Consider the following 12,860-nt stretch of genomic DNA (forward strand, 5'->3'; position numbering starts at 1 on the left):
TCTCTCTCTCTCTCTCTCTCTCTCTCCCCCCACTGGGTAGGTAGTATCCAATGTCTGTGATTGTGATCATTATTACTTGCTATGATGGATGTAGAAATGATTCCAAATTGAAAAACTATATTGGATTTAAATGTTCATGGAAGCATGTGAGTTAGAATTTAATTGCAAACAATCACTTTTAGAACCTTCTTAACACCAAAATAAATTTGTATTTTTGTTCACAGATTATTATTGGGCTATCTTATTAAACAAGTTTTAAACCCATACCGTATCATTGTTGTACGTGTTTTATTACACCGAATTATTAAAAATGTATTATTACCATATGGCCTGATGTGGTAAAAATTGATTGGGCGATCTTCCCTATAGTTCCAAATGCTTCAGCTGATCTGCACATAAGAGAAGACAGGGGAGAGCTAGACTGACCCAACGGGGGACTCTCCGATCCCTAAGTCAAATCCTTTCACAGCAGATACTCAATAGAGTTTTCAGTTAAAAGAAGTGGTCGATCCCCTTTAATGGAGGCTTACCTTGGTATTTATAGGCCACTGGTAGAATGGAGAAAAGGAGAAGTCCATGGAGAGTCCTACTGGATGTGGAGTCTTGGAGAGGGACAACTCTCTGAGGTTGGGAATATTCGAGATCTTGGGGCATACCAAGGGAATATCCCCCTCTCATCTTGGAAGTGCCAACGTGGGAGAAGTAGATGCCTCTGATGACGTGTAGTGAATAGAGTCATGTCCTTGTGATCAGGGATTATGTTCCTTGAATGTAGGAGTGGACGAGAGCACGTTTCTGGGAATCTCGCTTCTTGACGTCGGGGCAAGGTGGCAGCATGGCTATATGAGGGCCGAGGTGGCGGCTCTGGCTAGTGGAGGGCCCAGGTGACGGCTCGGGCTGGTGGAGGGCCCAGGTGATAGCTCGGGCTAGTTGAGTGCCGAGGTGACAGCTCGGGCTAGTTGAGGGCCGAGGTGACAACTCGGGCTAGCGGAGGGCCGAGGTGACAACTCTGGCTGGAGGAGGGCAGAGGTGACAACTCGGGCTAGTTGAGGGCCGAGGTGGCAGCTCGGGCTAATGGAGGGCCGAGTTGGAAGCTAGGGCAGATGAAGGGCTGGGGTAACAGTGCAACATTCGTTAGTTCGCTCCTTGGCCACGCCCTCGTTAGGGAGAAATGGCCTCATCATGGCCGATTTAGTTGCCGTATATATCCATTCCCACATTATTTCCGTCCCTGAACTTACTATGGTTGGCTTCTCAGTTGCTACTACCATAGAAGTTGCGGGGTCATTCGAGATAGGATTCTTTTGGCCAAGTCTATGTCTTTGTGTTTTGGTTATTTGCTTTGATTTTCAATCTGTAATTGGCTTAAGTTCTAGTGTGATTTTCAATTTCATTTCCTGTTCCTTCAAATAGGGATGCTCAAATTAGGAGCCTCAGATTTGGGGTTGTGCTCCTTATCCTCCCAAAAGTCGAGACCGTTTCCAAACTCACCCCATCTGCACTCATTTCTTATGACATGCCAAATTGGCTGCTTACTTGGAAACATAAATGATTGAATTTTGATATGAAATCTGATATCGGAGTATCAAATTGGCGGAAATTGATCTCAGAAACCTTAGAATTGGCCCCTCAAATCTGAAAACCAACTTGACAAGAGAAATAGGATGGAAACTGAAAAGAGAATGAAATTGATACCAACTTGTATACACAATGGTTATGGGTTATGGAGTCTTCGAATGGACTCGCCACCGGCCGGCAGCGACGGCGGATTATTATTCTTCGAGAGGCCATCTACTTCTAGTAGTCCTTACCCTCTATTCCCTTCAACACCTCCAACACCTCATCCATGGAAGGCCTCAAGTCCCTCTCATATTGCAGACACCTAAAAGCTAAAGCCGCCACCGATGTCATCATCCCCTTCACTGCAACATCAGTTTCATATCCAAGACACGGATCGACCAGCTCGTGCACAGCTTGATTCTGAATCTTGTTGATAGCCAAGTCAGCCAAATTAATCTCACGATAAGGCCTAGTGACATCTATAGCAGGCTTTGATGATATGAGCTCAATCAAGACCACTCCAAAGCTATACACATCGCTCTTTTCTGTAAGCCTGTAGCACTGGTGATACTCTGGATCAACGTAGCCTGGAGTACCCTGTGGAGCAGTGGAGACGTGGGTTACATCGGTTGGGAAGAGACGAGACAACCCGAAATCTGCAACCTTTACTTGGAAATTTTTGCATAGGAGGATGTTGTTAGTCTTCACATCACGGTGGATGATATCAGCAGCGTGGAGGTATGACAGTGCTTGAGCTGTCTCTATGGCGATACTCATACGGGTAGGCCATGGAAGCGAACCAGACTCTGCTCTGTCTCCATGAAGATGATCGGCAACGGTTCCATTATTGATAAATTCATAAACGAGGAGGAGTTCCCGGCTATGGCGTGAAGTGCAGCCGTAGAGGGTGACGAGGTTCTTGTGACGCAAACGGGCAAGGATTCCAATTTCATTCACGAACTGCTCGACGCGTTTGCAATTGGTCTCATAGAGTCGCTTCACCGCAACCTCTCTCCCGTCCTGTAGCTTCCCTGTTTACGAATTTTGAAAACAGAGGTTCATCAAATTTAATTTCCTAAGTGAAGAAAACAGGGGAAGGATGACTCGTTGTTCTTGATTAGTGCTTAGTGCTTACCATAGTAAACGGTGCCAAAGCCTCCATCGCCGAGTTCTTGATTGGAATTGAAGTTGTTAGTAGCTTTTTCGAGTTCTTCGTAGGTGAAGACGGGGACTCCATAGCGGGGATAGGAAGCGATGCTTCCAGAAAGTCGGCTTAAAGAAGGAGACGAGCTTCTGGTCTCGAAAAGGGCATAATGGGCTCCCTTCCGGCCGCGTTGGTGGTAGATGAGGAAGAAAACTAAGCAGGATAGTAGGATACCCCCAAATCCTGAGACGACGCCTGAAAATGGAGGACAGTGCTAAGACATTTGTTATTGACACCGACAGAAATTTGAACTTGATAATTCAAATAGAAAATTTTAAAAACGGACTTGAGCAGTTTGAAATGCATTGGGAAATATAATCGATTAATAGATACCTATTATAATATTGATCTTCCACTTGGCCATTTTATTCTTCCCTGCAACAAAATCCCAATATCATTAGGAACAGGAATCAAACGACGATTCATAGAAATTCCTTGCATATTCAGAACTATAATAATTAATTTCAACTGAAAAGCCTTCTGGAAACGGAATTTTCTCCGATCACAGTACCTACAACTTCACCACCTTTTGGAGGAAGTGCCGGAGCCTCCTGTACATCGTGATACGGAGGCGCGCAGAAGTAACGATCTTGGTTCTGTTCGTATAGACAGAGGGTATCATTTGCTTTACAGTAATAGCATGGTTGGGGAATTTTCCATTGAAGAAGAAACCCGAGAGACAACCGACGCGAAAGGTTGTAAGCCACCCCTTCCAAATCCACGGGAAATTCGACCACTTTGCAGTCAGATTGAGGGACACCAGAAGGAGGTGGAGGTGGAGGTGGAGGTGGTGGAGATGGATATGGAAATAGAGATGGAGTGGAGAAGTACAGAACATGGTCTCCGCAGCGTCTGATACCTGACAGACCGAGATTGTCGTGTTCTGGTATGTAGGTATGAGGATCACTATTGTTGCATATTCGGAAGGTAATATTGTAGGGGCTTATCAGTCGGAAGGACAGATGACCGGAAAAGTGTGGGAGAGTGAGATTGTAGAGTCCAATGCAGTTGTTCCGCTGTATGAGGTCCGTGAAGAGTCGATCATGAATTCCAATCTGCTCATCGTTGTAGTCGATGCTGCTCTTGACCTCAAACCTGTTTGGATTTACACCCTGATCATCATAACTGACAAATGGTGTTGAGTCATCTTGTTCATCACAATGGATGATGCCTAGCCCACATTCCTCCAGGGGGGGTATGGAGAAGGGGTAACCGATGTTCTGATCCCCACAGTTGGAGTGGAAGTGGGGAGCACAAAATTCGTACAAGTTTTCTTCTACCGATCCGAGTGAAAGCTGAGACACAAATAAGAAGAAAAAGAAGAAGAAAGGGAAAGAAAGAAAAGAGGATGAGACAGGGGAAGACAATGAGGGAAGAGAACCCATCCTACATAGTACGTACTACTGGTTTCTTTACTCTTGCTGAGCTACAACAAGAGGTTTTCGACTGATGATCAAATATGGGGCTTTGGAAAGCTAAATGGAAGAGGTTTTCCTTATTTGAAAACGATATGAATGATCAATCGTCCAAGCAGGAGTTTCCTCCACACCTTTTCAGTTGACCAGCAAGACTTGACTCTCTAAGTCTTCTCTAAATTATCTCATCCCAATTGGATTTTGGCTAAATTACATTGAAAAGTCTTCAGCAGCCTTGGGATTGTTTGAAACGTTTTGGCCGGGATGGGATGGGAGAATGAAATTCTTGGTGTGAAACAGTAGAGCTTATTATGTTTGTAATTGGTCGTGAAAAGTAGAATCTTTTTAATACGCTTTCGCCGTTTGACTGATCTGAATTATTAGATGGAAGTAACAGTCAATTGCTTTGAATTATTTAGGTGGAGTAGAAGAAGGTGCAGACTACAGAGAAAAGGAAAAACGCGTAGGAATTCTCCGTGAAAAATTTTTAGTGGTGGAGCCATTGATGGAGACTCCTTCTTGATCGTCTAACGAAAAAAAAAAAAATTTTTTAGTATAACAACTCCCTAACGTAATTGATGAGATTATAATGTGGCAAATCCACAACCTTTCGGAATTAAGGATTTAGTTTTCGGTGTCAATATTGGTATTAGTCTTGGATGATATCAATACTATTTAGATTGGTATCAGTGAGGATCGATCACTTTTGCCATTGTTTTTCAAAAATTATATTTTTTTATTGTTTTACCCTTAAAACGATATAGGCAATCAATCCGGATTGATCAGGTATTCGATTGGCCGATACAGACTATACAATATCGATACTTAAAACCATGCTAGGAGATTTGAAGTTTGGGACACCTGGCTGTCACCTTCGCACCCAGATTGTGAGCAGCTGATTTTGTGTGATACCTTTGCCAAGATTTCAAAAATAGAATTCAATAGAACCCATCAATTCATGTGAATCTCGGAAGGAATATTTTCAGCAGGGAAAATAAATCTTGATAGGATTCAAAAATTTTGAAAGCCTGGGGAACAAATGCAGGTTGCCCCTGGAATATTTATAACTTACTCTTGGAATTTTTTCCTTTTATAAGAAAAACAAAGCTTTCTCATTATTTAATTCTAAAAAAATACAAGACTCAAGGTAAGATTTCAATTGAAGAATTCCTCCAACATAGGTTTGACTACCAAGGAGGCTGAGGAAATTCCATGATTTACGGAAATCACCACATTTTGTTGTCAAATTCCACCATAATGTGAGTGAGGTCATTAGATATATCTTCTAATAAGGCTGAGCGAATTGGCAATACACTCTTTCAAAACTACCTGAAACTTAGCTGGGTCAAAGATAGCAAACCTACGACTTCCTTGATCATCATGATTCATGACTGATAAATCCTTATCCTCTATTCATCGAACCAATTGGAAGACATGCTTCACAATTTATTTTGAAAAAACAAAAAAGAATTCAAGAGTCTCCCAGTGGCGGCAAAGGAGTAGATGGCTAGGCTCGATCTCTTGAAAGAACTTGGGTCATTTATGGACAAATAGAACCTGCGTAATTCTCTAGTTATGTTAATTCTCCTCTGATCAAACTATTTTGTTGGGAATATATCCACTAAAAAAATTAAATCCATTACTGTTAAACCCTAATTTCAACCGTAGCCGCTACCCCCCCCCCCCCTCCCCCTTCAATAGTATCCCTCCCTCCCTCCCCTTCAAAGTTATCCAACATACTTGATTATCCAACTATCTTTCAACCTACTCTTTGAGCCCGTGGATGAACTTGGACATGCATCCTCAGGTGTTGTCTGATGTTAGGATGAGTGTTCAAGCCCAACCAAAGGCTGGGAATATAGCTAGAATTAGAGGGTAGTTGAACCCCACGTCATTGGAGAGAAGCCAAATCACTCCCCTCATCACATGGCAAATCAAATGACCCCTTTTAATTGGATGACAAATAGATCTCAAGATTCACTAGTCCGAGGATTGAATTTGAGATTTAAATTTAATAATCAGGAATCATGTCAGCCAAAATCGATCTCAAAACCCCCATAATTGGCCCTCAAATCTGAAAACTCATCAATTCAATCAATGATTGGAACAGTGAATTTGACAGAGCACCAATCAAACTTATTTCTTAACTCCTCAATGTTCAGAACTTTCACATATCCTCATTCTAGACCAGACAAGTTATACGGTATACGAAGACCAGAGGGAACCTTACACCAAATTGCCAATGGCACAATCTCACAAAAGAACTATCAGAGGAAAGGGATTTAAACTCAAAAGAGAATGAAATTGATGCAAACTTGTGTACATAACATAATGGTTATGGGTTATGGTAGAATCTTCGAATGGACCAGCCACCGGCCAACTAACTGCTGACCCCCTTATCGGTGAAAGAATTGGGTGGAACAGCAGGCGGCGACGACGACGGCAGAGTACTATCATTCGAGGGCCCTTCTACCGCATAGTTCATGGGAATATCTATTACCTCTGCCCCTTGTACCCCATCCACCACAGTCTTGTAGTCCTCACTCTCTATTCCCTTCAACCCCTCCAACACCTCATCCATGGAAGGCCTCAACTCCTTCTCATTTTGCAGGCACCGAAAAGCTAAAGCCGCCACCGATGTCACCATTCCCTTCACTGTAACATCAGTCTCATATCCGAGACACGGATCGACCAGTTCGTGCACAGCTCGATTCTGTATCTTGTTGATCGCCAAGTTAGCCAAATTAATCTCATGACGATGCCTGGAGATATCTACAGCAGGCTTTGATGATATGAGTTCAATCAACACCACGCCAAAGCTATACACATCGCTCTTTTCTGTAAGCCTGTAGCAGCGGTGATACTCTGGATCAACGTAGCCTGGAGTACCCATTGGAGCAGTGGAGACGTGGGTGACATCGGTTGGGAAGAGACGGGATAACCCGAAATCTGCAACTTTGACTTGGAAATTTTGGCATAGGAGGATGTTGTTAGTCTTTACATCACGGTGGATGATATCAGAAGCATGGAGGTATGAGAGTGCTTGGGCCGTTTCTATGGCGATGCTCATACGGGTAGGCCATGGAGGCGAACCAGACTTTGCTCTGTCTCCGTGGAGATGATCGGCAAGGGTTCCATTGGGGATGAATTCGTAAACAAGTAGGAGTTCACGGCTGTGGCGTGAAGTGCAGCCGTAGAGAGTGACGAGGTTCTGGTGACGCAAACGGGCGAGGATTCCGATTTCATTCATGAATTGCTCCACACGTTTGCAATTGTTCTCATAGAGGCGTTTCACCGCAACCTCTCGCCCGTCTTGTAACTTCCCTGTTTACCAAAGTTGAAAACACGGGTGGATCGAATTTAATTTCCTATATGTGAAGAAGACAGGGGAAAGGTGAGTCGTGGTTCTTGCTTAGTCCTTACCATAGTATACGGTGCCGAAGCCTCCATCGCCAAGTTCTTGATCAGGATTGAAGTTGTTAGTGGCTTCTTCGAGCTCTTCGTAGGTGAAGACCGGGACCCCATAGTGGGGAAAGGAAGCGATACTTGCAGAGAGTGGGGTTAAAGAAGGAGACGAACTTTTGGTCTTGAAAAGGGCAAAAAGCGCTCCCTTCCGGCAGCGGCGGTAGTAGATGAAGAAAAAAACTAAGCATATTAGGAGGATTCCCCCTGAGGCAATGCCTGAAAATTGAGGACAGTGCTCAGAGATTTATCGATTGACACCAACAGAAATTCGAACTTCATAATTGAAAAAGAGATAAATAAGGACTTTGTGCAGCTCGCAAAGCATTGAGAAATCTAATCAATTAAGCAACACAAAAAAAAAAACAAATACCTGTTATAATTATCCACTTCACCTTACCTTTCCCTGCAACAGAAACCCAAAAATGACACATAGCATTAGTTTAGGGCCTTTAGGCATCATTAATGATTGGAACAGGAATCAGAACGACCATAGAGAAACTCCTTGCATGTTCATGAGAATTATAGTAATAAATTTGAACTAAAAGGCCTTCTGAAAACGAAAATTTCTCTAATCACAGTACCATTTTCTGCATCTTACCTTGTTTCGGTTCCGCGCAAAAGGTAATTCCGTTCTGTTCGATTAGGCAGAATGTACCCTTTTTTTTGCACCAAAGGCATTGATGGGGAAGGGTCCATTGAAGAAAAAAACCAAGAGACAACCGATCCAAAAGGTTGTTAGCCTCTCCTTTCAAATCCGCAGGAAACTCGACCAAGTTGCAGTCAGATTTAGGGTCACCAGGAGGAGGTAGATCTGTACTGAAGTACAGAACACGGTCTCCGCAAAGTCTGACACCCCAAAGACCGCGATCGTCGAAGACGGTATTAGGATCACCATTCTTGCATATTCGAAAGTACATCAGGGATTGAGGAGTCGGATTGAAGGTAAGATTACCGGAAAAGTGTGGGAGAGACGAGAGATTGTAGAGGCCTCTACAGTTATTCCGTTGAATGAGGCCCGTGAATTTTTGGTCATGAATTTTAATCATCTCATTGTTGTAGTCGACACTCTTGACCTCAAACCTCTGTAGATCATCATCCTTAACAGAAGAGTAGTTAAGTCGTGGTTTTGAGTTGTCAACACAATTGATGATGCCTAGCCCACATTCCTCCTCGGACAGTTTGGTGAAGGGGTAACTGATGTTCAATTCCCCACACTTGGACTGGAAGGAACAACGTTGGATCAAGTTTTCTTCTTCAACTGATGCAAGTGAAAGCTGCGACGACACAAGTAAGAAGAAAGGAAAAACAAGAACAAAGGCATGGAAAGATAATGAAGGAGAACCCATCATACATAATACTACTTGTTTACAATTGAAAATTTGTTAACAGCTAACAGTAGCTAAGCTACAAGAGGTTTTCAGATCCTCATCCCACAAACTCCTCCTCCTCCTCTTGTTATGTTGTTACCATCTAATATTTTAAAAGAACCAGTTGACACGCCAGTGGACCGAGACCAATCGCAATCTGTGGCTGTGGAAAGCTAAATGCATGAGTTATTGGTTTTTCTAGCTGAAATCGACATGAATGATCAATCTTCCAAGCAGAAGTTTCCTCCACACCTTCCCAATTGACCAGAAACACTTGACTCTCTAGTCTTCTCCAACAAATCCCATTTATTTGTATTTGGCTAACGTTACATTGAAAAGTCATAAGCAGCCTTGGGCTTATCTGAAACGTCTAGCCTGGGATTGGCAGATTGGCAGATTAGCAGATTGGCACCTCCTCTTCTTCTATTTGCTGAATTTTCTTGGTAAGAAACAATAGAGCTTATCCTTCTTGTATTGGAAGACTGATGAAGAGTTGATAGTGAAAAGCATACGTCTACTCGTCTATTTAATAACCTGTCACTGTTAGACTAATCTGAGATGGTTAACAGTTAAAAGTTTGAATTATATAGGTTGCAAACAACAGAGAAAAGGAAAAACGCGTGGATTGGGAATGGAAAATTGGTAGTGGTGGAGCCATTGATGGAGACTTCGGTCTTGGTCCCCAAACCCCAAAGACAAAATTCCCAACATGGACTTGGAAAACCAGAAGTAACGGTAGGGGGTGAAGCCACGGACGGAGACTTGGGCAATGCTCTTTTCCCCAGTTCCCAAAATGGCATTTTTTTTTTTTTTTTCACTTCGGAGTTTAGACGCCTAATCCCACCATTTTGTTCATCGGCTTTGTCGTTTCAATGGTGGAAATATTTATAGCTTTCAGAGAAAATCCCAGATGAAAGGATTCTATCCGAGAAAGTTAAGGTAGCTTAGTTGTTCTTTGCCATGTCCTTTTTTCTTATCTTCTCAATCTCAACGAAGCTTTTTTCTACTCTATCTACTGTTGAAGCTGAGTTAATTTAGCGTATTGTAATTGTAGAGCTCAACTATGCCTACAGGGATGAGAGTGTGAACATGCTTAGTTGCTGTGTTCCACCGCATCGAAGCTGCAATTTCTGACTTCTCGGAGCTGAAAACAACTTCCACGCTGAGGAGCGAAGTCGAACACGGCGGCATATCCAGGATCCAAAAACAGGAGAGGATTGGATCGTTGCTGGCGATGGGAGGAAGCGAGAGAAAAATAAACAATTTCATGTCGTCGATGGAGGGCTTGAGAAGGTTGAAGGCCTTGCATCAATCTGTGGCTCTAGTGATGGTGATGACCAGTGAAGTATGCCGTTGCGCTTGCACTTGCGGATCACAGTCCAACTCTAAAGCCAGGTACATACACGGTACCTTCCTTCTTCCCAATTGTGAAAAAGGGTAATAAGAAGATGGGAAAAAAATCGTCTGCAATTCCAATCTCGTACAATTCCGTGAAATACCATCTTCAGGGGGTGACATGTGTATTGATACCAATGCAATGGTCCAGATCTGATTTAAATACCTCTTCATTGATTTAATGTTTTATTAGTTGTACCAGATCTGGACCATTGTATTGGTATCAATACACGTGCCACCCCCTGAAGGTGGTATTGCACGGAATTGTACGAGATCGGAATTACAGACGATTTCAATAAGAGAGAGAGAGAGAGAGAGAGAAGATAGTTGGGTGAAAATAAGATTTAAGTTCTACCGAGGGAACTGCGACTCATTTTACATACATAGATTAATTTCATTCAAATACCCATTTTCATTAGATAATTACCATATTTAAAGAAATACAATATTTGGTAACCAATAGCATTACTCCTACAATTTCCCACGAGTTTAACTCCCTACATATTTGCTAACCCATGATATCCCATAACTTTATGTAACTTCCCTAACTTTTCTCCCCTCTAATAACTAACAAGCATTCAATAATAACCCTCACTAACATACGTAATAACCCATCCCATATATCTTATGTTGCCACCTCATCCATTATCCAAAGGAAACGTTGCACTATGCTCCTTGCAAGAATCACACACGTAACAAATTCCTCCCTCCTTGGGATGGATCTTGCCCTCAAGATCAGCATCTTTTTCATAATAGCATTCAAGCAAGAAGATTTTTTTGCAACGATAACCGGGGACAAATTTTTCATTGCAGTTGAAGCAAAGCCCCTGTGCCCCCCTTTCTTGCATCTCGGTAGGTGTCACCCTTCGAATGGGTATGGAATTGCTTCCACCAATTGGTTCTATGGTAGTTGTAGTTGTCCCTCTTGTCTCTTGGCTTTGGGAGATGTTCCTAGCCCCATAATCGAGCTAACCTGATGGCAGATGACAATGTAGTGGGGTGGTTGGCAAGAACATCTACCTTGATGTCATCTTTCATGCTGCTAATGAAAAAGCTCACCTGTTGACTAGGTGATAAGGATCCCACCTTAGCTAAGGTTTTTTCGAACTTAGTTTGGTACTCCCAAATCGATCCTATCTGTTGGAGTTTTGCCAACTCACCAAAAAAATCTTAGAATTGTGTAGGGCCAAACCGAGCATGGATGCCTTCACAAAATCCTTACCATGCCATCTTGGCCTCATCTTGCTTATACAATTGGTACCACAACTGGGCATCTCCTTCAAAATGAAAAGATGCTAATGCCACATTTTCTTCGTCGGGCATTTGATGAAATTGAAAGAATTGTTCGACCCTGCAAGTCCAGCTTGTCGTGTCTTCCTCGCCATTATAACAAGAAAAATCCAACTTGACCAATTTTGGTGCAAAAGAATGTTGCGAGGTTGACATGTGCAAATGTGGGTTTCAGTGGGAAGCTCAGATTGCACCAAGATATTGTGAGGCAGATCTGAAACTTTCTCCTACCTCGAGGTTGGCTGCACGATTGCTGGTCGAACTCATCTTCTCAAAGAATTCGGACAGCTTGGTCAAGAGGTGTTGTTGCTCATCAAGTTTGGACACAATATGCTTCTGCCTTTCACTAAGCGAACTAACTTCTTCTTCAAGTTGGTCTACACGCTCCTCCATTCCCTTGCTCTAATACCACTCGGGTGCATACACGGTACCTTTCTTCTTCCTAATTGTGAAAAAGGGTAATAAGAAGATAAGATAGATAGAGAGAGAGAGAGAGAGAGAGAAGATAGTTGAGTGAAAATAGGATTTGAGTTCTACCGAGGGAACTCTGCCTCTTTCTACATACGTGGATTAATTTCATCCAAAGACCCATTTTCATTAAATAATTACCATATTTAAAGAAATACAATATTTGGTAACCAATAGCATTACTCCCACGATTGCCCACAACTCTAACTCCCCACATATTTGCTACCCATGATGTCCCATAACTTTATGTAACTTCTCTAACTTCTCTCCCTTCTAATAACTAACAACATTCAATAATAACCCTCACTAACATGCGTAATAACCCATCACATACATCTTACGTTGCCACCTCATCCATTATCCAAAGGAAACGTTGCACTGTTTGAGATTTAAAATGTAACCGCAAGCACAAAATGGGCATTAACACTATCATTAGAAGTGCCCCCAGAGGTGTTGGGGCATTCTTCTATGACATGTCCAGGGGACTGGCACCAAGCACAAATCTTAACCAAATTGACTGATGATGGCTCTCTAGGAACAATAGCCTCAATCCTCTTGATTAGGCTATCCAAATGGGCTTCCTTGGTTACTATCCCATCCACAAAATATCCTTTTCCTCCTATGATTCTTTCACTCTCTTGGGTTGATTCCCACTCACGGGTTTTGTCAGCTAAGTCAAGTAAAAATTCCCATGCT

General features: G+C 42.7%; 2 protein-coding genes and 1 long non-coding RNA gene across 3 annotated transcripts in view; 1 reads left to right on the forward strand and 2 right to left on the reverse strand.

The window, feature by feature from the left end:
- Positions 1–4,448, reverse strand: part of LOC122079177 — a 10,657-nt gene extending 6,209 nt beyond the window's left edge. Inside the window, exons 1-4 of the mRNA XM_042645438.1 lie at positions 3,276–4,448; positions 3,098–3,139; positions 2,696–2,959; positions 1,806–2,591 (exon numbers count right to left, since the gene is read on the reverse strand). Of these exons, the coding sequence (XP_042501372.1) occupies positions 1,806–2,591; positions 2,696–2,959; positions 3,098–3,139; positions 3,276–4,149 (1,966 nt within the window). The 5' untranslated portion in view covers positions 4,150–4,448. The remainder of the gene's footprint in view (positions 1–1,805; positions 2,592–2,695; positions 2,960–3,097; positions 3,140–3,275) is intronic.
- Positions 4,449–6,336: 1,888 nt separating this feature from the next.
- LOC122075445 (LEAF RUST 10 DISEASE-RESISTANCE LOCUS RECEPTOR-LIKE PROTEIN KINASE-like 1.1) lies at positions 6,337–9,451 on the reverse strand. Its single transcript, XM_042640481.1, has 4 exons — positions 8,243–9,451; positions 8,015–8,047; positions 7,603–7,860; positions 6,337–7,503 (listed from the first exon to the last, which is right to left on the reverse strand). The coding sequence occupies exons 1-4, from the start codon at positions 8,991–8,993 to the stop codon at positions 6,560–6,562; spliced, it is 1,986 nt and encodes a 661-aa protein (XP_042496415.1). The 5' UTR covers positions 8,994–9,451; the 3' UTR covers positions 6,337–6,559.
- Positions 9,452–9,750: 299 nt separating this feature from the next.
- Positions 9,751–12,860, forward strand: part of LOC122086150 — a 7,883-nt gene continuing 4,773 nt past the window's right edge. The window contains exons 1-2 of the long non-coding RNA XR_006142344.1: positions 9,751–9,950; positions 10,066–10,406. This is a non-coding gene — a long non-coding RNA (uncharacterized LOC122086150). The remainder of the gene's footprint in view (positions 9,951–10,065; positions 10,407–12,860) is intronic.

This window comes from Macadamia integrifolia, chromosome 1 (assembly GCF_013358625.1).
Source record: "Macadamia integrifolia cultivar HAES 741 chromosome 1, SCU_Mint_v3, whole genome shotgun sequence".
Lineage (NCBI taxonomy): Eukaryota > Viridiplantae > Streptophyta > Magnoliopsida > Proteales > Proteaceae > Macadamia > Macadamia integrifolia.

Bases quoted from the DNA above. Each gene is read 5' to 3' on its own strand.
- LOC122075445 (XM_042640481.1), bottom strand. From the start codon at position 8,993: ATGATGGGTTCTCCTTCATTATCTTTCCATGCCTTTGTTCTTGTTTTT. The intron at 8,048-8,242 runs GTAAGATGCAGA...TTTCTGTTGCAG, and splicing joins TTGCGCGGAACCGAAACAAG to GGAAAGGTAAGGTGAAGTGG. The intron at 7,861-8,014 runs GTATTTGTTTTT...CTCAATTTTCAG, and splicing joins GAAGTGGATAATTATAACAG to GCATTGCCTCAGGGGGAATC.